At 42.0% G+C, this 22,961-nt stretch overlaps 1 protein-coding gene across 3 annotated transcripts in view; it reads left to right on the top strand.

Moving 5' to 3' along the window:
- Positions 1 to 22,663, top strand: part of ofcc1 (orofacial cleft 1 candidate 1) — a 63,079-nt gene extending 40,416 nt beyond the window's left edge. Inside the window, exons 18-24 of one of the 3 annotated variants that reach the window (XM_028968436.1) lie at positions 590 to 671; positions 771 to 842; positions 1,215 to 1,378; positions 4,251 to 4,410; positions 15,500 to 15,688; positions 19,757 to 19,892; positions 20,138 to 22,663. In XM_028968436.1, coding sequence (XP_028824269.1) covers positions 590 to 671; positions 771 to 842; positions 1,215 to 1,378; positions 4,251 to 4,410; positions 15,500 to 15,688; positions 19,757 to 19,892; positions 20,138 to 20,208 — 874 coding nt within the window. In that variant the 3' untranslated portion in view covers positions 20,209 to 22,663. Of the gene's footprint in view, positions 1 to 589; positions 843 to 1,214; positions 1,379 to 4,250; positions 4,411 to 15,499; positions 15,689 to 19,756; positions 19,893 to 20,137 lie in introns of all 3 variants that reach the window. The other 2 variants (XM_028968429.1, XM_028968444.1) reach the window with 2 other exon arrangements.
- Positions 22,664 to 22,961: the final 298 nt, after the last annotated feature.

Raw genomic sequence — 22,961 nt, 5'->3', positions numbered from 1 at the left:
TTAATTTGCATGATATCAAACGTAGTCGTGTTGGTGGTGTCCGCTGAGGGCGCCATGGCTTATGAACAGCCAAAGGATTAAGAAGTCCACAATTAGGACGTAGGGTGTGTGAGAGCTGTCAATCATCCCCATTGTCTGCTCCTCCTCCTTTGTTAAAAAAAAAAGATTTAAGATCAGAAAAAATTACACACCAACAAAAAAGGACTAGACTTTCTGAAATTTTGTTAATTAACAAGTAGTCCTTTCTTATTTTTAACTGTTGATTTCTGTAGATACACTATACAGAAAGCTATACACCCTCTATGTGCTATACAGTGCCATGAAACTATGGCCTTATATATTTAAATGGTGGCTGTAGCATTTCACAAGAACCTATTCTCACATTATGTGACTAGAGTGTGGTGTACAGCATTAATGTGCAGTTTACAGCAAATTTCTTTCTGGTTGAATTGAAATAAAGGGCGAATAACCACCTTTTTAAAGCAATGAAGCTTGTTTGCTACACTTGTAAACAAAAGGGCCACTTAGCCCTCCAGCTGTACGTACAATAACTCCCTCTCCTCACCCCCGATTCCCTCTCCTCCCTCAGATTCCGGTTCCATGCTCACACGGTGGAGCTGGTTTACCAGAGTTCCCTGCTACATACCCGGGAGGAGCTGGCTATGGTGGTGGTGGGACCCCTGACCTTGAATGCTGTTATGTTACTTCTGCTTGTGATCAGATGGGTCTGTCAGCTGGCGTTTGGCTCACTCCCTTCCTTCTTGTCAAAGTTTATCATGGCACTGGGAGTGTGGACAGTGCTCGACCCTCTGGCAGTCTTTGTGGTGGATGCAATCCTGGGGGTAAGTCACTTAAAATAACTTGGACACTTGCGCACTTTAAATAGAGGTTCGCATTATCGTGGCAAAGTGACTTTAGAAATAAAAATAATAGAAAAAAGGGGAAAAGGGCAAGGTTAGATTTGGACGTGAAGACAGCCAACAGCTGCTTCAGTGAGTTCAGGGTGTTTGGTTCTAAGTCATTTATTCTAGCAATTGCTATTACATTTGTGATTTATGTATTTTTGAGTACCTGCAGGAACAATATGCAGTATAGTATGCAAACACAGGCCTGCAGCATTCCCATGCTTAGTTAAAACTGGGCCAATTGACCCTTCCCAATGGAATTTAATATTCCATATGCCCACTTCTCTATGTGGCACCGTGTTTCTGTAGCACTTGGCCTACAGTGCTGAGGACCCAGTGGGAGACGCCAGCAAGCTCTACTGGCATTTCTACAGGACTCAACAGTCAGGCGCAGCGGGCATAGTCATCACCATCTTTCTCTACACCGTCCTGTTCTTTTGCTCTATCACCATCCTGTACATGTACTTCATCAGGTGAGGTTTATACCCAGCGCTTTTGCACACCACACACATAATATAAAAAAAATACTGCTTTACAATCAATTAAATTATGCATGCATTAAATTTACATTAACATTTACATTTACAGCATTTATCAGACACCCATATTTGGTCATGAACAAGCCAAAACCTCATGCTATTTGACAAAAACTATTCTGTTAATTCTAAATTAGTCTAATTCAGTTGTGTTAGACACTTATTTACATTTTACATTTATCAGACGCCCTTATCCAGAGCAACTCACAATCAGTAGTTACAGGGACAGTCCCCCCCTGGAGCAACTTAGGGTTAAGTGTCTTGCTCCCTTGCTTACTTGCTAGTAACCGGGATTTGAACCTGGGTCTTCTGGTTCATAGGCGAGTGTGCTACCCACTAGGCTACTACCACCCACTAATGTTTTGCTCTATGGAGGTTTGACTGTTTCTTAGTTCCTGGAAGCTTTACACTTAATTTTTTTTTCCTGAATTGATGATGGTATTTTCACTGTCATTTTGCACTTTCCTGTCACTTTGTACAGGAAAAACCTTTACGCCATTGTTTCACACTTCCTTATCCAGAGCGACATTACAATCAGTAGTTACAGGGACAGTCCCCTGGAGACACTCAGGGTTGAGTGTCTTGCTCAGGGACACAATGGTAGAAAGTGGGATTTTAACTTCTGGTTCATTAACTTCTGGTTCTGGTTCGAGTGTGTTACTCACTAGGCTACTACCACCCTGATCAATCGCACAATCACACAAATCAATCATTAAAATTGGACAAAATGAACAGCAGGCCTGTATTTAAATTACAATGTAATGTAGAAGGGACTTATTTTGGGATTGGTATTATTTTTCACGTTAGACGTAAATTGCTAGTCATGTAGTTTTATATGGTATATATTTTTGGTATTAATGCTCATTTAATATCCATTAATGGTGTATAATGTACATGATGTATGTGGGCTTGAGACATGTATATGTGTTAAAAATATTTTTTTTTATTATGGTTGGATTTTATGAGAGCGCAAATTGTTACAAGCTCTTATTGAATTAATCGCTGCGTTGAATCGGGAGTAAAGGGAAAGGGTACCATCTCATTTCAGTAAGCGCCGCTTATCAGGCCTTTTTGTAAATGGGCAATATTAAAACAGCAGCAAAGAATAATGACTTCTGCCACTCACTGCAGTGTAGATGGATCCGAATGTAGGGCAGAAGGCTGAGGAGGGCTGATAATTTTATGGGTTACAAATTCCTATTGGCTGTCAGAGGAGTGGTTCTGACACAGCGCATGACCTATTTCTAAAATAAAGCCCGGGGCTATATGTATAGATAGAATGAACTGTTATCCTTTTTTAATTACATTTTAGTCAGCCCTGATTCATTTGCGGCCAAAATATTTGACTGATATTTTCCCCTTTTTACATTTCCCCTCAAAAACTTCACAAATAAAAGGTATATGATTTGACATTGATAGCAGGGATATTACATTTTAATGATTGTAAGGTATGGAGAATGGGGTAAGAGAGGTAATAGCACCTCCATTTTTTTATGGGTAAAGGTGGGGGACTGGTCTCCTCGGCCCTTTGAATGGGGCAGGATACAGCAGACTGTGCAGTGTCTGGGAGGCTCTAGGGCTGAAATAGACAGATAGATGGGGAATGAGCCATCTCTCTCAGGGCCTGAGCTCACAGTGATCCTAAAACCCTGTAATGAGAAAGGGACTCTGAGGAAGATGGACTGAGATATAGCAGATGGGTTTTTATAACTGCACAAAATGGGCCTTGCTTGATTCTGTTAACATGTTATAACTGCGGCTTCCAGTGTTACGCTCCATGCGAAGACCACGCTGCCCATGAATTTATTCAATAGAAAATGTTCCTGCATTATCAGTCAGTGTTTTCCCCTTGCTGTTAGTGGAAATGCATAATGATTTCCAATCACGCCTTTCTAAATCATAATCTTTTTTTCAAACAGCACAAAAGTTCAAGAATGTCAGCTTTTCTGCTTAATGTCATTGATGAATGAACTGAGCTTGGATCATCAGTGCAAGATACTTGTGTGAATGGGGTCATATTTTACATACGGTAGCCAAGCGAGCCTCACTCATAGCCCCTTCCCAGAGGCATTGGAAGTGCTGTTCGGTGCAAAGCTCCAAAGAGTCTGCTTCTTTAAGGCATGCATCATTGATGTGATCTTTATTTGAGAGATGATTACCCTTTGACTGTGAAGATTCCCTGTGTTGGGTCAGAAGGCCTCGGAGTTTTGAAGGGAGGCCAAGGTAATTGTTTACAGGCAATGCAATGCCAGTTGAATCACAGCATTGGAAAATAATATTTTTTTTCACTCATGTGCAAAGCCACTTCTAGATAATAAATCAGTAGCAATGCTGGTGTGGTCATGTAACTGAAGGCCAACTGAAAGGCTATGTTAGAAAGAATGTTTGTCCAGCTTTTGCGATTCTGATGTGTCTTTCTGGAGAATGTCAATTAACCTTTAGACTTCCCCATTTCTGCCTCTCTTTAATAAGATGATTTTTGGTACTTTACATGCAGCAAAGCCAATTTAGAGAAAATTCCATAAATGTGTCCTCTTGGTCTAATAGGGTATGGTGTCCTTATCTGTGTTAATGGTGAATCCAGGAACTAAATAGTACAATTAGGAAGAATGCTACTAAGAGAAAAACACATGCACTATCCAATATAGTGTATATGAGTCTAGTACCTGATAAATGTATGTGCAAAAATTCCCAAATAATAAATCATATTACAATGACACTAAATAAAATTGCTAACTAAAATTATTACATAACATTATTGATAAAACATGCAATGTTTTCTCATTTTACATTTTTCTTTTTGATAAAGGCTCCATAACAATGGTCGAATGTTGGATGTATATCAGAGGCTCCACAGCGCCGAGGGTGTCTTCTTCATTCCACAGGACCTTGAGGTGTCAAACCAGGAGCTGAACTACATCATAAAGAAAGCAGAACAGTGGAGGGGCTTCAATGGAGAGAGGCGAAAGGTGAGGACCATTGTCCGTCAAGGCATTATCCTGCAATCCTCAAGTCTTTAGTTGTTCATTTTTAAGGATGCATGTGATTCTAGTTGATACTAATCCATTAGATTTATCCTTGCAATGCTAGAAAGGCTGCAACTGGTTCATATGTAACCTCTGGAGATACCCATTGGCATTAATGACTAAAAGGGATATTTTCATGGTGGTTTCAGTGGGTTGGAGTAATGTAATATTATTAGGTCACATAGTGAAACCTGCTCATTACCACTGCATTCTCACTTTAGCACAGTTCTCTACTGTGAACTGATATATCATATAAAAGCATATATATTGCAAGCTTGCTTAATATTATTGTGCTCTTTAGTTACACTTCAGAAAGCTGAGAATTCATCTCAAAGGTCTTTAACTTCATTGTAATTAGTACATGATAATTACCAAAACAGAAAGTCAGCTAGCAGCTGCTTGATTATTCTGTAGAAGCCAATATTTCATTAAAGGTCCCCTATTATGAATTTTTCTTTTTGCTAACCACTTTTCTTAGTTAATGCTAATCATTTTTCTTTTCCTATGATACTATATATGGGGCAGTGTTGGCCTAGGTGTTAAGGAAGCGGCCCCGTAATCAGATGGTTGCCGGTTCGAATCCTGATCCGCCAAGGTGCCACTGAGGTGCCACTGAGTAAAGCACCGTCCCCACACACTGCTCCCAGGGCACCCGTCATGGCTTTCATTGTGTGCACCGTGTGCTGTGCTATGTATCGCAATGACAATTACTTCACTTTCACTTTCAGAAGTCTCTTTCCAAAATTTTGCCTTGGTGCAGAATTAGAGCCACTGTTAGCCAGTCATACAATTGAGATTTTCCCAGGAAGTGCCATTTTGGCATAGCTGTAAATGCTATGAGCAACTGCAATGATTTGCACAATTTTAAGCCATGACAGTCATTGGAGTTACTTTTTTAGGGGTAGGGTGAGAAATTCTCTGAGTGGAAACAGCAGGAGAAACGGGAGGTAACCTTTCCAGTTATGATGACATAAGTGGTCAAATTTCAGATCCGACCGTCTGAGCTGCCGCTCTCTGAATGGAGAAGCAGAATGGCCAAAGCAACCTGGAAAAACTACTCAATCAACACAGAAACTGAGAGCAATAACCCCACCCAACCACAGACCCAGGTCTCCAGGCTCATCGGTACAGCAGTCAGAGCACATCTTCAAATTTAATGATCACACATCCCATTCATTTATTGGTGAAAACAGCCTCAGAACAGTATACTCAAGTATCAGAGTAATACCTGGAGGATAGTGGAGCCTTTTTCCCCCAGTAGGCCAGTTCATCCTTTTTAAAACCATCACAGCAACAGCAACAATCAGTGTGTACTCGATAACTCCACATTGTCCCTAATTTGACTTTATTAAACGCATAAAATGCTAACACATTAAACACATTTGCCACCATGATGAAAATTTAGGGTTATTGCATTTTATGATTTTTTTTTTACATTGCTCTCGCTGGCCATTTTTCATTTAAATAAGATGGGCTGTGCCATTATTTCGTAATTATTGTAGCAATTTCTCCATGCAAAAAAGGTCACTTTCCTAACTCAGCAAAGACATATCCCTATTAAACTAATTTGCCTACATGCAAATTTTTGTCATTTTTACCTCATTAACTATTTATCATAGACATGAAAAAATGTATTCATGAAGGCAAGGGGAGCAGCCCGACTGAGCTGAAACTAATATTTTGCAACTCTAATGATTTTTTGCATCCTTAATTAGATAGAATAAGGTTGATATGATTAGGTCAGGATGTAGTGTTTTTCATTAAAAATACATTTCAGAAACTGTATTCCAAATGTGCCCTTGCAATTAAATAATGAGACTGACAAGTCTCTTATTATGGACCCAATTAATACAGGGCAGAAAGCCGTAATTTTAATAACAATAGGCCACAAGGCCTTCATTAGTGAAGAGAAGGTAGGGAAGGGTGTAGAAAACAATACATTTATACATATAGTGATGCCGTGCCCTACCTGCCAAAAATGTGGGGGTGTCAAGGTTGTAAAAGTTTTTCACTGAACAAAAATTAGAAGTTTTATTGCATTTTATAATGCATAAGCTATTAACAATTTTAGGGCCTCCCAATCCAGTATCCACATAACAGTAAAACCGGAAGTAGCATGATTCCTTGATTCCCAATAAACATGTGAAGAACTCCATTCTCTATAACACCTCATATTCAACAGCATTTATATAATTAAGTTGATTACCTGTGAGTGAAAATAAAAGCAATAAAAAACAATAAAGAAACAAAGAAAGCATGAATTCTAGCATCTTTTCTAGAGTAGAATAGTTTCCCTGAAGCCCAGGAATTTAAAACAATGTCCAAATCTACAAAAGACCCGTTAGGAGCAATACTGAAAAAAAAATCCCCTTTTCTGAATTACTTGTATAATTTGACTTATTTTAATAAGCTTATGCTGGTAAATTAATATTGCATTTAATATATTATGTGAAACAGACTTTTTAATAAAAGTGTGTGGATTAGTAGCATTGGAGCCGGATCGTTGACAATTATTACCAAGAAAAGTGCAGCATTCCGTCTGCCGTACATCTGTGCCGTTGATGTTTCCGTGTTTGTCTCACTCTATTAAAGTTTCCACAGAAAAACATTTGCCTTGAACCGCTAAGATCCAGCAAATGGAGTTGGAGGTGCAATATCATAGCGGGGCTCAGTAATGAGCACATTAATTATGTAAAGGCAGTGATGCAGATGGACCTAATTAATTGTCTGCCGTCACCCTCTTGATTACTGTACCTGGAAGGGAGGTGTTCATTTCTGTAATACTTAAGCAGGTACACAAACTGTTTTGTCAGAGGGCCCTGACAGTGACGGAAGAGAGGGCTGGTTAGCTGTAATCTTTGCCGTAATTCACAAGAAGTTCTAGTGACATTGTGTTAATGGGAGCCTATGGCCCTGGAGATGTTTTCGCAATAGAATCGCATCAAGATTTGTGCGCCGTCTAGTCGTTTGTCTCGCCACGCGTCTCGGTAATGTGTTACCACGGGCAAAATTTGGGAACACCCAAGGTGCTACGCAAAACAACTGACGGGCAGCAAACCTGTCGCGGGGGGAAGAGTCACAGATTGGAGCTCTAATGATGTGGGCCAGACCATGTGGGCCTTTCTCTCCAGAACCCCCTCCTCTACTTATTTCTATCCCTTTCTTTCTCCTTCTTTGTGTCCTCTATGAGAGAAGAAGAAATCTTCCCTCTAATCTGGCCCCCAGTGCTGTGCGCAGCACACTCGAGCTGCTCTGAAATTGAGTTATGGCGGCAGGACATTGATCACACCGAATTGTTTTTACAACTAAGTACCACGGTGTCATTTTGTTAGATGGGACAGCTCCACTCGCACTGTTTTTGTCGGGCATGTATGTATCACACGGCTTCATTGAATGGCCTTGACAGGGTCTTTGTGAGCTACATATCACTTACATTTACAATAACTGACCCCTGCATCCTTTCCACACATTCTAGCAGTACAGTAAGTTGAGAAGTAGAAGGAACTCGATCAACACCTCAGGAAGCGACTTGGAAAAGCCAACCTGATGATTGGCAGCCTGTAACGGAGACAAAACCTCCCCCCAAATCCTGAACAGGAACCCAAAACAAGAACACAAACAGAAGGGAAAAGAGGTGAGGGGGGGAGGTGGCACCTGCAGTCCCCTGTCCCTGCGGTTGATAGAGCCCGTGCGTGTAAGCGCATTAGGTCCGAGAGCAGCTTCTTCAATTACGGGCGGTGGGGGGGGCTATTAGTGGACAGTGCTCTGTGCCTCCATAGCCCGAGGCCACCGGCACAGGAGGAGTGCTGCTGCATTAGGCAGCTCAATATGAGATGTGACTGCTAAGAGTACATGCCTGTGTTGGTGAAAAGGTCATGGACTTTGTTGGGCAGTAATGTGTGAAAGCGGTGTGGGGGAACAATGGTTAAAAAAGAGGGGGTGTATCAGGACGGAGTTTTTGGCCCCCCTCCCCTCGTCTCTTGAGCTGGCTGACCTGTCTGTCTCCGTAAAGCCCCAGTGTCTGCTGGGCAATCGGGGGTTAGGGGGTTAGATTATTCTTTCCGTTTCCAATCCAGCCTTTTATTTTCAATGTATGAAGGCACATCCCATAAGCAACAGCGTGAAACATTCTAGGTGAACCTGCAACGTTTTAAAAAGTAAAAGGGAACTTTTTGAATTATAATGCTTCTTTTCAAAAGAGATGAAGAAAGATGATTGGCAGGATAATTGCCTTGTTCCGTTTGTACAGGATCCAAGAAAAAAGAAAAAAAGAACGTTCCTGTTTGGACTTGTCTGCGTGTAGACTTAATTATAGGAGAATATCAGAGGCTGCTCATTGTATCCTGTCCAATTAATACAGGCACAGGATATCATAAACTCCCAACCGGAGAGTTTTTAAAAAGGTTTGATCCGGGATCAGGATGGCCTTTTAGGTCATAACGACAATCTGATTAGCCTTGGGGTAGGGATCCCGATCCAGGATCAGCATTCAGTAGGCGCCAGCCCTGCAGAGGAAGCACCTTTGCTTCACTAAGGGCCTTCCATGTCACACGCAGAGACAAATGAAAATACCAGGCCAAGTGATTGTTTTCCAGAGTGCTGTTTTTTTCCACCCTTCGCCGGCTTGTGCTCACTGGGAGCATGGGGACAGACTCTCCTTTTAATTTCATCATAATATGCTGCATGCCTTGTCAGCTGTCAAAACACATCCAGCTGGAAGCCACAAAATTGAGTCCACATGTTCCCTCAGTGAAAGCTGCTCTTTCCGCGCCCCGGCTCCTATGGATTCCCGGTGCTTTTCACTTGCCATCCATAATGTAAAACAGAACGAACAAATTGGACTGTCGGCCAGTGAGTGAGCAGTTTTTAGTGGCTCACAGAGCAAATGGGATTTTTAAGAGAACACATCTTGTTCCCTCATTTTTTTCATTTTTTTTTTTCTTTTCTTATTTGTTTTGTAGAAGGAAACAATGTTTCACTAAAAGCACCCGACAAAGAGGCAAATCTACTGGATTACATCCTGCTCCTTGCTGTAATTATTCAGATCCTTTTCTAGTGTGGTTACAGTGTCACCAGGTCAGAGCAGTTTCAGATAAATCCGCAAATTGGAGAATTATTATCCCACTTAAGCCTCGCACTAAAAACAAAACCAGCACTGGCACTACCAAACCAGCTGTTTTTCAATGCCTGTAAATGCAGCAATTAAGGTAAACAGTCGGGTGTTATTATGATGCTTCATTTTAATAGCAGTTATCAGCCTTGCTGGGTCAAGTCAATTAGCCACTAGATTTGGAAATTGTGGAATTGCGTGTCTTCTACCAAACGCAGCTTTTCGTTGTTTTTTCTCCAGTGCCCAAGAGGGGAGAGAAATGGTGACTATGACAGGTGTCAGGTCTTAACAGGTGGGGTGACATACCAAGGAGCGACTTCTTTTATTCATCGTTTTTTAATCTTATCACCATCATGACCTTATAGATACCGTGATGCAGAGGTAGGTCAGGTTATAAATCTGACAGCACAGGATTATATCACTGAAATAAATAAAAATGCTCCATCTCAGTCATGTTACTGAACTGGACTGTACTTCTAAAATAATTATTTTTATGTACAGAATACATTACCAAATGTAGTATTCTGCACAACCCTTCAACCTCTATTCATCTACTTCCTGTTAATGTTATAAGTTGTTTCATTTTATTAACAGTGAGAAGGATTGTTACATTAGAATCAGTCTCAAATGGAAGACACCTAAAATAACTGCATAAACTACTAAACTGTAGAGTAAAAATCTGTCATGTATTGGCTGACCAGGCGAGCCAGAATGACTTTCACGCTGAGCTCCAGAGCCTAAGCCTTTTGCTGTTAGCCCATCACAACAAACCTCGAAAAAAAAAAAAGGAATCTCTTGAAGGCATCGGCCCGTTCATCCTCAGTACAAAGTAGAGGATCATTTCTTAAGAGTTGTTTATGGATTAAATTGGCTTCTTGGAGTGGATAAAAGAAGATTAGTGACAGCGAATTATGCAGATCCGCTTCCAAGATTATCTAGTGCAGATAGCATCACCACTCCAACTCTGAAGTCATCCCTGTTTTTGACTTTAAATGTTCATGGCTGTTTGTTTGTTTGTCTTCGCCCACCCTTAAAGCAGTCGAATTGTGATCATGCTATATTTAACGCAAACTAGATTGCCATTGCTGTCATACTGTTTTCCAATTATTCAAGTAAATGAGATGTGGTTTTCATATGCGAGTTTCCCCAGCGCCGTATGATAACAAGGTTGAATAGGCCGTAACAGGAATATTTAGGCCACAGTAAACTGTACCGAGTGCTTTTTACACAGCTGTAATTTGAAACGGTTGCCTGTCGTTTCCCTCTGTGCATTGAGCCAGACGCGGGGCAGCAGCACGGCCAAAATCGAATGAACGCGGAGATGAATTCGTGCCATCTTCAAGCTGTCCTAATTGCACAAACAACATGCTCCCTCTCTTGTGCAAGCTTACAATAATAGCAGATCTATTTCCATTTTAATGGCTTTGCATTGCCTCGGCTATCCATGCGTATTGCTCGCTGCCGCTTGCAGCGGCGCGCCGGCGCATCCGGCCCTGCATGCCACTTCCTCTCTTATGAATTCAGGCTGCAGCAGACAGGCCTTGAAAAGCAGCCAGCTGTGTGCCTGAGCCACACGGTGTGGGAGTGACCAGCCACAGCTCAGGGAACCGCTGAGCAGGCCTCGCTACAAGCCTGCAGGCAGTATGTGTGTGCGTGCGTGCGTGCGTGTGTGTATGAATACATTTGCACGTGCTTCCGTGAGTGTGTGTATGGACCGGAACCTGCCTGGGTAAAGAGTGTGTGTGTGTGCCCCTCCTCAGCTGGCTCGGGGCACGGCTGTGTGGCCCCCAGCTTTCGGGGGGCAGGAACTGCCAAAGCAACTGAGGGCGCTGCTGCCCATCTTCCCCGAGCCTGGGCTTCCATGTCCGACTGACATATAAATAACCCAGCCTGTCCGCCACCCAGGCAAATTCAAATGCACCTGTCAACGTGATGAAGCACTCGCCCGCAGGGAAGCATTGTTTACATTTTCACTCCACTCTTCGCAAAAGTGAGATTCTAATTATTTTCCCACTGTAAATTAAAGCCAAGTGGGACAGAACTGAAAACCCAAAGGATCCCCGTGGAAAGCCGGCACTATATATAAATTGTGTTCAGGGAAAAGGAAACGGGTGGGTGGTACTGAATAGGAAGGTCAGCAGCTTTTGTCTTGATGAAAAGAAAGCTGGAGAAAAAAAAAAGCAAGAAGGGGCGGAGAGGGAGAGGTGAATAACTTGCGCAGGCTTCGCGTACGCACATACACAGTTCAGCTCGCTGTTGTGCTCATTACATGCGAGATATTCAGCCGAGTGGAATACATTATACCCCACATTTCATACATAATAATGTGCCAAAACTGCAGTGCATTATTTGTCATCCCAATGACTTGAAAGAGAGCGCAAGAGGCAGAGGAAGAGATTTAATTAGTCCAAAGGAGCATGCAAATAGAAGGTAAAATTAGAATAAAAGGGAAACCTCAGGATGAATCTGCATGGTAATGATGGCACCCTCATGATTGGATCGATCATAGGGCTGATTTAAAGCAGGCCTCTCCCTCCTTGTTCTGAATTTTTCTCTCTCTCTCTCTCTCTCTCTCTCTCTCTCTCTCTCTCGCTCTCTCTCTCCACTCTTTTCTCTTTGACTCATCCCATTATCTGGAAAAGAAGTTGCTGGTTCACTAATGCATTTCTGATCTCTGGCTAAAGAAGATCTGCTTTTTTGTTTTAAACACGATACATTTAGCTTAAATAAAGAATCAACTAAAGATTACAATAATGGTTTATATCTAATCACCACATCAAATATAAGCTCCCAGTTTGTGTACATTGTCCACCAGGGTTGGAGTGGTCGGGCCCTCAAACTGCACAATTCACTGCTCTAGGTCCTAACTTCTCAATAGGTGTCTAAAATCGTCTTTTGCTGTCATGTCAGGATGCTTCACTATCTTATGTAATTTGTCCATATTCTATACTTCCATATTCCAGTTAATGTAGCTTCTCATCCATTTTATCTGCTCAGGTCCTACTACCAAGCAGAACATTACCCTGTGGTCTGGAGGTGTGTTAGCTGTGTACTGAGATGAGTATGTGGGTCAGTTTTTCTGAAATGATACACACACTGGGAAATATTCCTCCATGCACAGCACCTCTAATCTTTTTGCTCTCAATTCGCAGCCACATCTCAACGCGTTTGACTGTAAGAGGGCTACGTATTAATACCCAAATGGCACATGTTAGTATTCCATTTTAAAACAAAATGAGCTCCTTCTGTTACATTAAGAAAGCGTGGAGCACTGGAGACACCCACACTTAAATATTATGCTTATCAAATTTTGTATATCCATTTTTACAAATATGGAGACGTGTAATCACATTTGCTTTCATACAGGCGCACACTCATTTGAAAACACTGCAGCAGTGGCTTCTGTTTGATTCCCACTTCCTGGATCTCAGCCTGTCTGTGCATTTGCCCGTAACGTCTGCAAATCCTGAATTTATGTCCAAGCTTGGAGACATGGTTTGATGTTTATAGTCCTCAAAGAAGTAATGGTTGTCTCCCCTGATGCAAGTAAAGAGACTGATATGGACTATATCAGATTTCTAAATAAAGACGTCAACAATAAATCAAGGCTAGATTGGTTGGAATTAGGTTAGCTCACTTGAATGCTATCTGCTTAACCCACAGCTGGTCTCTGTGAGAACACCCAGGCACTGAATCTAAATCAGTCACTTAGTGCTATTGGACGGAACAATGGGGGAGAGAAAGCAGTCAGTTGTGCTTGCAAGAGCCAAGCACACGGCGAACCAACGCTCCTTTATATCTCATTGCATTTCATAAATGATTAAATGGGAGAGCCATGATGCAACGTATGAAATGATATCGCAAAATGACGTGTTGTTGCCGCGAAAGGCTGCTTTGTGTGCATGCCTTGTTTTTTGTCATTAAAATTTCACATGCAGATTAGCATATAAGTAGCTCACAGCAAAGAAAAAAGAAACGACTGTACATTCCGAAAGAAAAAGAAGTGCTTCGGTGACACCTGTTACCGTTACCAAACAGCTATTGCGTAATGTACGAGGCTGTAGCTCATGATGCCAAGCTGTGGAGGTGCGTCTAGGTGAGTGGACCACACAACACGTGCAGAAGGGCGCAATGCGCTGGCAAGGCCACATTTAGTTAATGACTGGAAGGTTAAATGATTGGAAAATCAGAGCATTTCTGGCCTCGACTTAATTTCTTTCTGATGGCCTCACAGCTTTCCTTGACGCCGCACAGTGAGGTCCTTCACTCGGGGCTGTCTATTTAAGAAGTGTCTAATTACAAGCGGTTAATGGCCCCCGTGCACTTAACGACTGCAAGTTGTGTTTAGCCAATGCTCTTAAGTAGTTCACGAAATCGCGACATGGGCGTACACAAAAATGAAGTCTCTCCTTCAGCATGACCCTGCCTCGTAGCCTTTCTTTCAGTAAGCCCGCTTTGTTTTTCCAGACAAATCATAATTATGAAGCCAATTAAGGGGTCACCTTGAGTTTACAAACTTGGCCGCAGCCTCAAAAAAAAAAAACTTCCTGGTGCCTTTCACCCAGGCTGAACCTGTCAGAGGCTAAAGGAGAAAGAGACAGAGAGAAGAGTGACTCACGCCATAATTAGGTCCCTGCCCTGAACCCAAAAGAGTCTGGGCCTGCCCTGGCTCGCCTGCTTCCTCCCTTGTCACTGAGTCAGGCTCCCCAAAATCTGTTTCTCATCTCAGCGGATGAGTAAAAAAAAACACACACACACACACACACACACACAGCCATTCTGTGCTTTCTCCTTGGCTGAAGAGGCCTAAAGGACCCCAGGTCTCACGGGATGCTTAATTTTAGGCATCTTCAGCAAGCTCCTGCTTTCTGTCCTGCCATTTTTGTGCTTTTTATTTGTGACTAGATCTACATGGATCTGCATTCATGCAGCATGTGTTCTAAAATATGTCCGTGTTTATATATATATATATGCACCTCATACAAATTTACCAGGCTGCTGCGCTACGTGCCTGACTGTCACATTTGCATGTGTTTCATGCATGCGTTGCACCTGGCTAGAGGTCAGAGGGAAGGCTGACGGTGGCCTCAGAAAGCAGCCCGGCCCTACTCGGGTGGAGGCACCGTGATCTTCACACACCAATGCCTCTGAGCGCCATGACCTATATAACATGTTACACGCTCCGCTTGCTTCCTGTGTTTTCCTAATACAGAAGGGCGCCGCGTTACAGGTACTGCGCACGCCTGGCACGCCTGAACAACAACGCCAGTAGAAAGAGGCACATCTATCGGCGCCGGCACAGCCTGATCTTTTTATCTGCTGCAACATTACTCCCTATTAGTTCGAAGACAGTGCTTAAGGAGCAGATAGGTTGCATGTCGGCTTCTTTTTGGCACACTGCACAGATCTGCTTAAAACCGGTCTAAATGGAGCCGGAGACAAGCCTAAGTATATAAGAGCACCTTGGCAGGGTGAGAGAAGGGTGAATAATTTAGCAATTCGATCCAGCGCATTCTTGCTTCTTTTTATTTATTTAATTTTTTGTTCGCCGAACCAGTGTTGAACCGCGAATGCAAAGCGCACAGCAAATTACAGGGGATTACTGTCAACTGTTTTGGTTAGGTTCTTTCAGGGCCGCTAAGCTGTGGTCACCGGTGGGGCAAGGTAATTGCTTCAAAGTGAGCATTTGTGCAAGCATGCAGTGCTAAATCTATCCCCGGCTCAAATGCCGCTGAGGTAGACACCTGCCCACAGCCACCTCGTGGACACACGCTCGCCTTATTGTGTTCTCATCACATCGCACTTTCACTCTCCTGGCCTTGTGCTGACAGACTGTCCCCATCTCATTAGAGTTAAAGGGTGGATTTTGAATGACTGGGGTGTGGTTGGGGGGGCGGTGGTGGGGGGTGTCGGTCTCACTAGGTGGCAGTGTACGACTACATCTGGACCGAAGAGGAGCCAGTGGCGGTCCGGCCTGACCCACCTGGACCCGTGCCCACGGAAGGTGTGGGAGAGAGCAGCACCCACGTGTCCATCTACACCCTGCACTTGAATGGCCTGCGCCGGCGCTTCAGGCACTTCCTCCGGCAGCCTGACGGGGCCATTGTGGAGGTGGGTTATGCCTTCACACTCCCTCCCTCTGCTGCTGGTGTACACAACAAACCAGAATGTTAAAATTTTTAGACAAAAATTTTGTCACAAGAAAACATTACAAGCACTTTTTTTTTTCTTGTCTGTACTAACACATAATTTGGCATCAAAGGCATAAGCTTGCCGATCCTCAGTTCACCTGGGCTAGCCAGGTGATGCCAGTTTACATGCATGTGCGTCACTTTGTGTTCACGTTGGTTCGTGTATGTTGCTTAGACACTGTTACATTACACTTGCCGTTATGTCCTGTTTCTGTGTTCCCGGCCATCGCACCATGTTTCTTTTCTTTTATTAAAGCTGCTGGGACGGCTATGGCAAGAAACTTTAAAATCCAGTGCATGTTCTTATAATACATTTCAAAATCAGCAATTTTCATTAGTTTTAAGTATTTTTTTTAAGTATTCTTTTAATGACACTGTAAAAGTGCAGCCTATTGTTTATCTGTGAAAAATGAAATAATGGATGAACCCAAACCAGCTCTGGCTAACAGAGAGAGTTTGTTGAAAGAAAAGTTTGGGTCTGTCTGCTGATGTGTGTGTGAGTTTGTGTGTGTGTTCTCTAGGAATCTTTGTAGGAGATCTATTCATGTCGCTTCACACATTACTGAAATAAGACAGACAGGAGTGAGCAGTCTGCAGGCCAGATTGCCGTCTAATTAAATGTATGACTGACTTCACTCGCTAACAACTGTGAGCACATGAGCTGAAATCCTCTTGTCCACCTGCATTGTCCCATTAAAATTCATTAAGAAAAGGGAAAAAAAAAACACACTGGAGTTATTATGTTAATATTAAAGAATGTTGAACAATAAGACGGGCCAGAATATGAATAAATGGTTGTAATGAGTCAACCTAGAATGCCATTTGGATTTATTTCACATGCCCTGTGACAGGCAGCAGCTCTGGTTGTGGTGGCCCGGTATCAGTGTAAAGGGAATTTTTCAGCGAGACTCAGCACCACCAAGCGTCACGTGGTGTCATGGCTGCATGACGGGAGCACTGCTACGTGGGGGTGACACGTGAAAGACGCTGATGGCAGCCGTGTCTGTTCACCTCGAGTAACGGTGACAGTAATGCTGTCGCACAGCCGGAGAGCCCACCCCCCAACCCCACCTTCTTCAGGGATAAAAAGAATAGCCTCTTTACATATTCAAAGTAATTCTCCTGGCGATACACTAGTTTTATGTACTGAGATACATCCAGGAATATCCAAAGGGCATCCCCAGCACTCAGAAGAACACTTGAGATGATTTTATTAGTGTTTTATATAATTCTGCCAGCAATATACTGTAGGGTGCGATGGGGGCTGTGTACAAACTGGCCTGCAGATTTAAGGTGACAGCTCCTCAGAGAGGAATAACACTGAGGCAATCGTGCCATTGAACTAAAAAAAAAAAAAACGCGTATCATGGATGTAAGGAAAACAGAGAAGCTGTAGATCTGATTTCAACAACTACAAGCATTACTTAATCATTCAGCTCTTTTTTTCTAATCCTTATCAACATTAGCAATTCTTCCTTAGAGGAGGACCATAACTACTGTTTAATGCCAAGGCAATGATGCCGGGATGGCGATAAAGCATGTAATCTCTCTCTTTGGGTTTGGGGTTTCAGCCCAAACTAATCTTATCTACTGACTAGGTCGTCCTTTTGTCTCCTGAGGTTATGTTGACTAATGGTTCACTTCCACTGAAGAGGCCCGGGTTATTCTTCGTCTGTGTTTAGTCTGTGCATAATACTGAACCGTTCACACCCACTGCACCAGGAAGCACAGCTTGACACATATTGTGTGTTTCCTACAGTGGAGGCATCATATTAAACAAACAAATTTTTTTCAAAATTTTATATTCTTGCCTGTTATCTTTATTTTAAATTGGAGGAACTAACTACCCACTCAGAGCCTTTTTTGAGAGTCATAATTTCTGCCAGAAGATGAACTTTAACTATGTTTTTTTTTAATATATATATATATATATAAAGGCCCATTGTGATGACTGACAGCTCTCATGCATTCTGCTCTCATGCATCCATTAAAACTCACCTCTATCAAAACATCATACATTCTAAGTATTGCAAGCAGTGTGTTGCCAAATAAACGATTGATTCATGCAACAGTTGTCCAAAAAATGCACTAAAACACACACAGAACTGCAGAAACTGGGGAAATGTGAATAGCATTTAATTACTATTTGACATACTAACATGTTAGTTTGTTCTCGACAAGCAGTTTTCATGTATCCTCTCCTCTTCCTGTGTTCCCCGTTAGTTTTCTTTGTTTGTAATACCAATTGTGCCGGTGCCTTAAGCAGACATCAGAAATTTCTGTTTATATTCATCTCTGGACCAACCAAACATGGCGGTAGATTATCAGCACCTTAATGCACAAATTTTGAATGGGGAACTTGGAAACCGGACATTCAATGCAACGTCCAAGATGCAACGTCTTATAACACTTAATGTTACAGAAAACTGCCCACTTGGTAAATTGCAGCAATGAATGACCATGTCTTATAATGCAGACAACGGTTAACAACTGCGTCAAAGGAAAATTAAATTATTGCAGAGAACATTATTTAAACAGATGTTTACCAGTCTCTAAAATGGCAACAAACGATGTTTTATGGCTAATGTCTCCCGCATAACCTTGCAACTTTTGGAGAAGGCTGACAACAGCTTTATCTGTGAGAACAAGATGGAAGGCAACATAAACGGAGACACATTCATTATCCTGTGCACTAAAACGGCAGTGGGTTTATGTGTCTATGTCTATTTTCTCTGGGGCTACTTTTGAAGCGACTGCAGCCTCTAAAACATGGGTCTAGCCAACTGTGCTGCATCATCGCACTCGTCCATATGCGATGTGCAGCATATGTGAGGCCTGGCTCGACTTCTGTAAAAGTTCCATTAAAAATGCACAACTAAAACTCCAACAGCTTGAATATTACCTCCGCGCAAATTATTTATGCTCCGAAGAAATGCTGATGAGTATCTTAACGTGCAGTAAATACAGCTGCTGCCTTTTTATCACCCATTTTCTCAGATTTTGGATATTTGCAACTTTACGTTAAGGCCATGAATTGCCCACGCAGCACAAAGGGAACCCAGGACTGCACACATGTGTAGCATGTGTTAGAAACATATACAAGAATGACATTTTAAATGCAAATCATTTTAAATTTGCCACAAAATTACTGCAGGGCTTCATGTATCTTCAAATATATATATATATATATATATATATATATGCACAATTATTTTCATTTCTAGTCAGAGTACTGTGCTCTCATGGCATTTTGCAAACTGACATGCACTCCTTAAACTGCATTAATATCAGATGGAATTGTATTAAATCAACGTGTGTAAACCGGGAGTGATATTCTCGGATGAACTGGATGTGCCTCGAGCGGACACGGTGAAGAGCAGTGCCATTTACGTGCGCTCCATCCTGCGCTAATAAGTCATTGGTTTCCATGAGTCAGCTGGGCCAGACATGCTAGCGGAAGAAAACACACTCGCTATTATTGACCCAATTTAGCGTTTGGAATATGAAGAGAGTTAACCTTTACAGAAAGCAGCTTGCAGCTACGTTAATTGACAAACTGCATCAGCTTCCCTCCTCCGTCCCTGTTTTATAATTACTCTGCCGCATGTTTGATTGTAGCTCCGGAGCTTGAAACCATGCTTCAGTAGCTCTCAGGTCACTGGAACGTGAGTTGCTCTGCTTCACATTTTGTGCTTTCTGCAGCGTGCGGATGGTGTCCTTGGCTTTGTGTGTGGTAGGTGGAGATTAATGCTCACCTGCCAGGCATATCTGTTTCACGGGGAGACCTCCAAGGTGTGAACTGTGCAATTATCCTACAGGTTTGTGGGCAGATAAGAAGGCTTGTGGTGAGGTATATTTCTAGTGAATTTATGCCGGTTCTGTTCCCCAGTGTGTGCAGTTCCTCAGGTCGTTCAGGTCACAGTGGAGCTGAGTGTGTACCGTGCATAACAACAGTACATAGAGCATCGTGTTCTCTGTCTTTGGAAAGGTTATTGGCGATGGGGACAATCTGGGCCCTCTTCCTAGTGTGATGTCTCTGCCTGATCAAAGGACAAGAAAGGAGGAAGAGGAAGCTTGTTCTTCGCAGCAGCTCAGAGACATAAAAAAAAGGAAGCCAGCATTACGTGAGTTAAAATCACTGAAGAATATTAAATTCATATAAAATGATATTTTGTAAATGCACACATTTCTTCAGTACCTATGCCATGTAACTTAAGGTCTATAATATTAAAACAAACTGTTTATTGTTTTGGGTGATTGAAATGAGGCATCTATCCATATAGCACTGCTTAATTTTGCACGATTTACTGTGAATACAGAAACTGAGATGAACAAGATGTTTTCTTTACCTGACCACTCACTTTTGCAGGATCTCACAGAGTCGAACCGCTGGGACAAAGTGAGTCAAGAAATGAAGCAGCGAAAGACCACAGACAGTGACCTTCTCTACAATGTTCTGGAATACCTCACTTAATACCTCACTCAGCAAAATATCTCAATAACACCCCCCTCACCACACACACACACACACACACACACAAAGGTGAACTGTTCTTGCCCAAAATTGTATTTATAATGGTAAGGACAAATGCACGTACCTCATTACGGGCGCAGTCTGTGGGGCGTGAGACTGCATTAACCTGTAGGTGTAAAAGACGAGAGTTTTAGTACATTACTGATGGTGCATGATGTACAGTACAGCTCTGGCTCTGTAAATATGCCCTGTAATTCGTCACCCACAAACAATATAAAATAATGACACTGTGGGGAAATTAATGAGCATCATTAGGTCTTCAGGGCTGTCCAAACCCCATGAGAAATGAAGATCCTAAAAGTCGCTAATCAGAGGCCAGTGATAAAATATCAATATTGGACCCACCTTCAGCAGGGATAATATTCAGGCTGCCTTGATTTGTATTGAATACATGTCTGCTAGCTGGTGCTTGACGTAATGAAGTGGCACACAAATCACCATGTAATGGGTGCCTACTTATACATATGCTTAATTAAAGGTTGTGGGCTTATTAACATGTGTCTGTGGCATTGGGCACGGCCGATGGAATCTGTTCACATAAGACCAGGTTGTAAAGGTTTTATAGATAACCTACCATATTAAACCCATTGCTTAATATTTGATCTTAATAACCTGTCATTTTCATTGATGATGATTCCCTTTATGGGCAACCATTATGAGATGAAAGTTCTGTGCAGGGAGCCCTTTTGGGAGCTCCCATTACCCTCACTCACTGGGCATTAAAGTTGCTCCCTTCTGTGAGGTTCTGTGTTACCTTCTGTAACCTACACAACCTCAACTGCTACAGCACTGTTTTTGATGTTTAATTTATTTACCCAGACTTTCTTTCAGTGGAATCGGGAACTGAATAGCTGTGTCTGTTCATTTTATTTGAGCCATGTTTGCTTACATGGGATTCATAACAGTTCATATATATTTATACATAAAGAATATTATTTGAAATGTAAGTGCATGGTTTATGCAATTTGTAAATTTATCATTAAAGTTTTAGCATACAACAATGTTTAACAAATATATATTTCACACTTTTAATACAATATTGGTTACATCCTTTTCATATTTCATGCAATGAATATAAGTGAGTAAAATTAATCTGTAATTACTTTTGGATTTTTCTCTCTGTATTTAAGTCATCACATTGTTTGGGTTTAATGCTTTCTGATAAAAGTGAAGTTTTCCTCAGTGAACTCCTTTCATGTGTCAACAGACCTGTATGCTGGGGTGTGCAATCACAACCAGAGGACAAAAGGTACTCCAAAGGTTCAAATATTTGATTGCTAATGACAAACAGCCTTTCACCACAATTTAAATTTCAAATCAATCCCTGCAAGCAGTTATTTCTAAAAATGATGCCTCTAGGTCTCTTCTTTGCATTTGCTGATTTAAGTTAAAAGAAAAGCCCTTTTTTGCCGAGCTATCATATGGGAGCCGCAACTTTTTGAAGTAAGCTTCTAAATCTGCATAGTCCAAACCTGGGGATTTTGCTAGTGAGGGGTAAAAACATAAAAAGAAATAGCACTTTATCTAATTCTATATTTATGTTCCCCTCAGCTTGTGGTGCTCACATAAAACAGCGCTTTGGTGATTGTTATGGTGTACGGTGAGATGGGCGATTCTGGAGGCAGTTGCTGGGCTCCGGCATGATTCGTTTGAATTAAAATAAATAAAAGGAATTCATGCGAAGCAAATACTGAATTTACCGTCAGGTGTTTGCTCTTCCTTCTTATGATGAGCGGTCCTCAACAGTAGAGAGTTTTACATGCTTCTCGTTCATTTAAATTGGTGTTTTCACAAAGTGCATCTGTGAAGTCGATGTTTTGCAGTAAAGAATTTATTTAAGAACTTAAGTACAACACAGTTCTCGATGATGTTTATATGAGACGAAATTTGAGTTTCATCATTTAAGCAGCATGGGTTGTCTGTTGTCTGGTTGTCATGTTGTTCAAAAGTTCTCCTTACGAATTTATTGCAGACGTTTTACTGCCCGGCTCAACTTCAACACCGTATTAGGGGCACATTAGTACCGATGTGTACCATGGTAAATAAGTCTTAATTACAACACTGTCTTTCAGATCACACCATAGTGAAGTGCCATAGTAAGTTCATTCAACCCAGTAGCATTCAGGGCTAAGAGCTAATCAAACAGCCCACTTGGCACAATGGAGACTCCCTACGTGAGGCTGTTTCATCCAAACCCTAATCCGCGTTTCATGAAAGCACGAGCACAAGGCTTGAAGGGTTTCGTGCTCCCATTGGCCAAAACAGTCACCATTTGTCCTGATCTCCATGTCCATTCTCTGGTTCTTAAGTCATTTCGCTCATGAGATGTGGAGAAAATGTCAAACCCACCCCCACCCCCCTGCACCCATGTCTTTTTTTTTTTTTTTTGCTTAGCAGTACAAGCATCTGGATGGATCATGTGCATTTCGTGTTTGTTTGTTTATTTATTTATTTTTCCAGGGTGGCAGAGGCAGATGTCCTGCTCACAGGAAAATAATTTGCAGAGGAAGGGGGGGGGGGGCATATGAATATGCAAATCATGTCACAACGTGGAATCTTGTAATGACTGGGAAATGTTCTCGCCATATTTCATTATTCAGAGGTCATTGCTTAATGCAGGCAGCTGGGCCCATGTTTTCGTTCCTTCCCTCTCTCCGCT

This window comes from Denticeps clupeoides, chromosome 2, assembly GCF_900700375.1.
Source record: "Denticeps clupeoides chromosome 2, fDenClu1.1, whole genome shotgun sequence".
Taxonomy (NCBI): Eukaryota; Metazoa; Chordata; class Actinopteri; order Clupeiformes; family Denticipitidae; genus Denticeps; species Denticeps clupeoides.
Note: the sequence above shows the minus strand (reverse complement) of the source record. Positions and strands in the feature narration are given on the sequence as shown.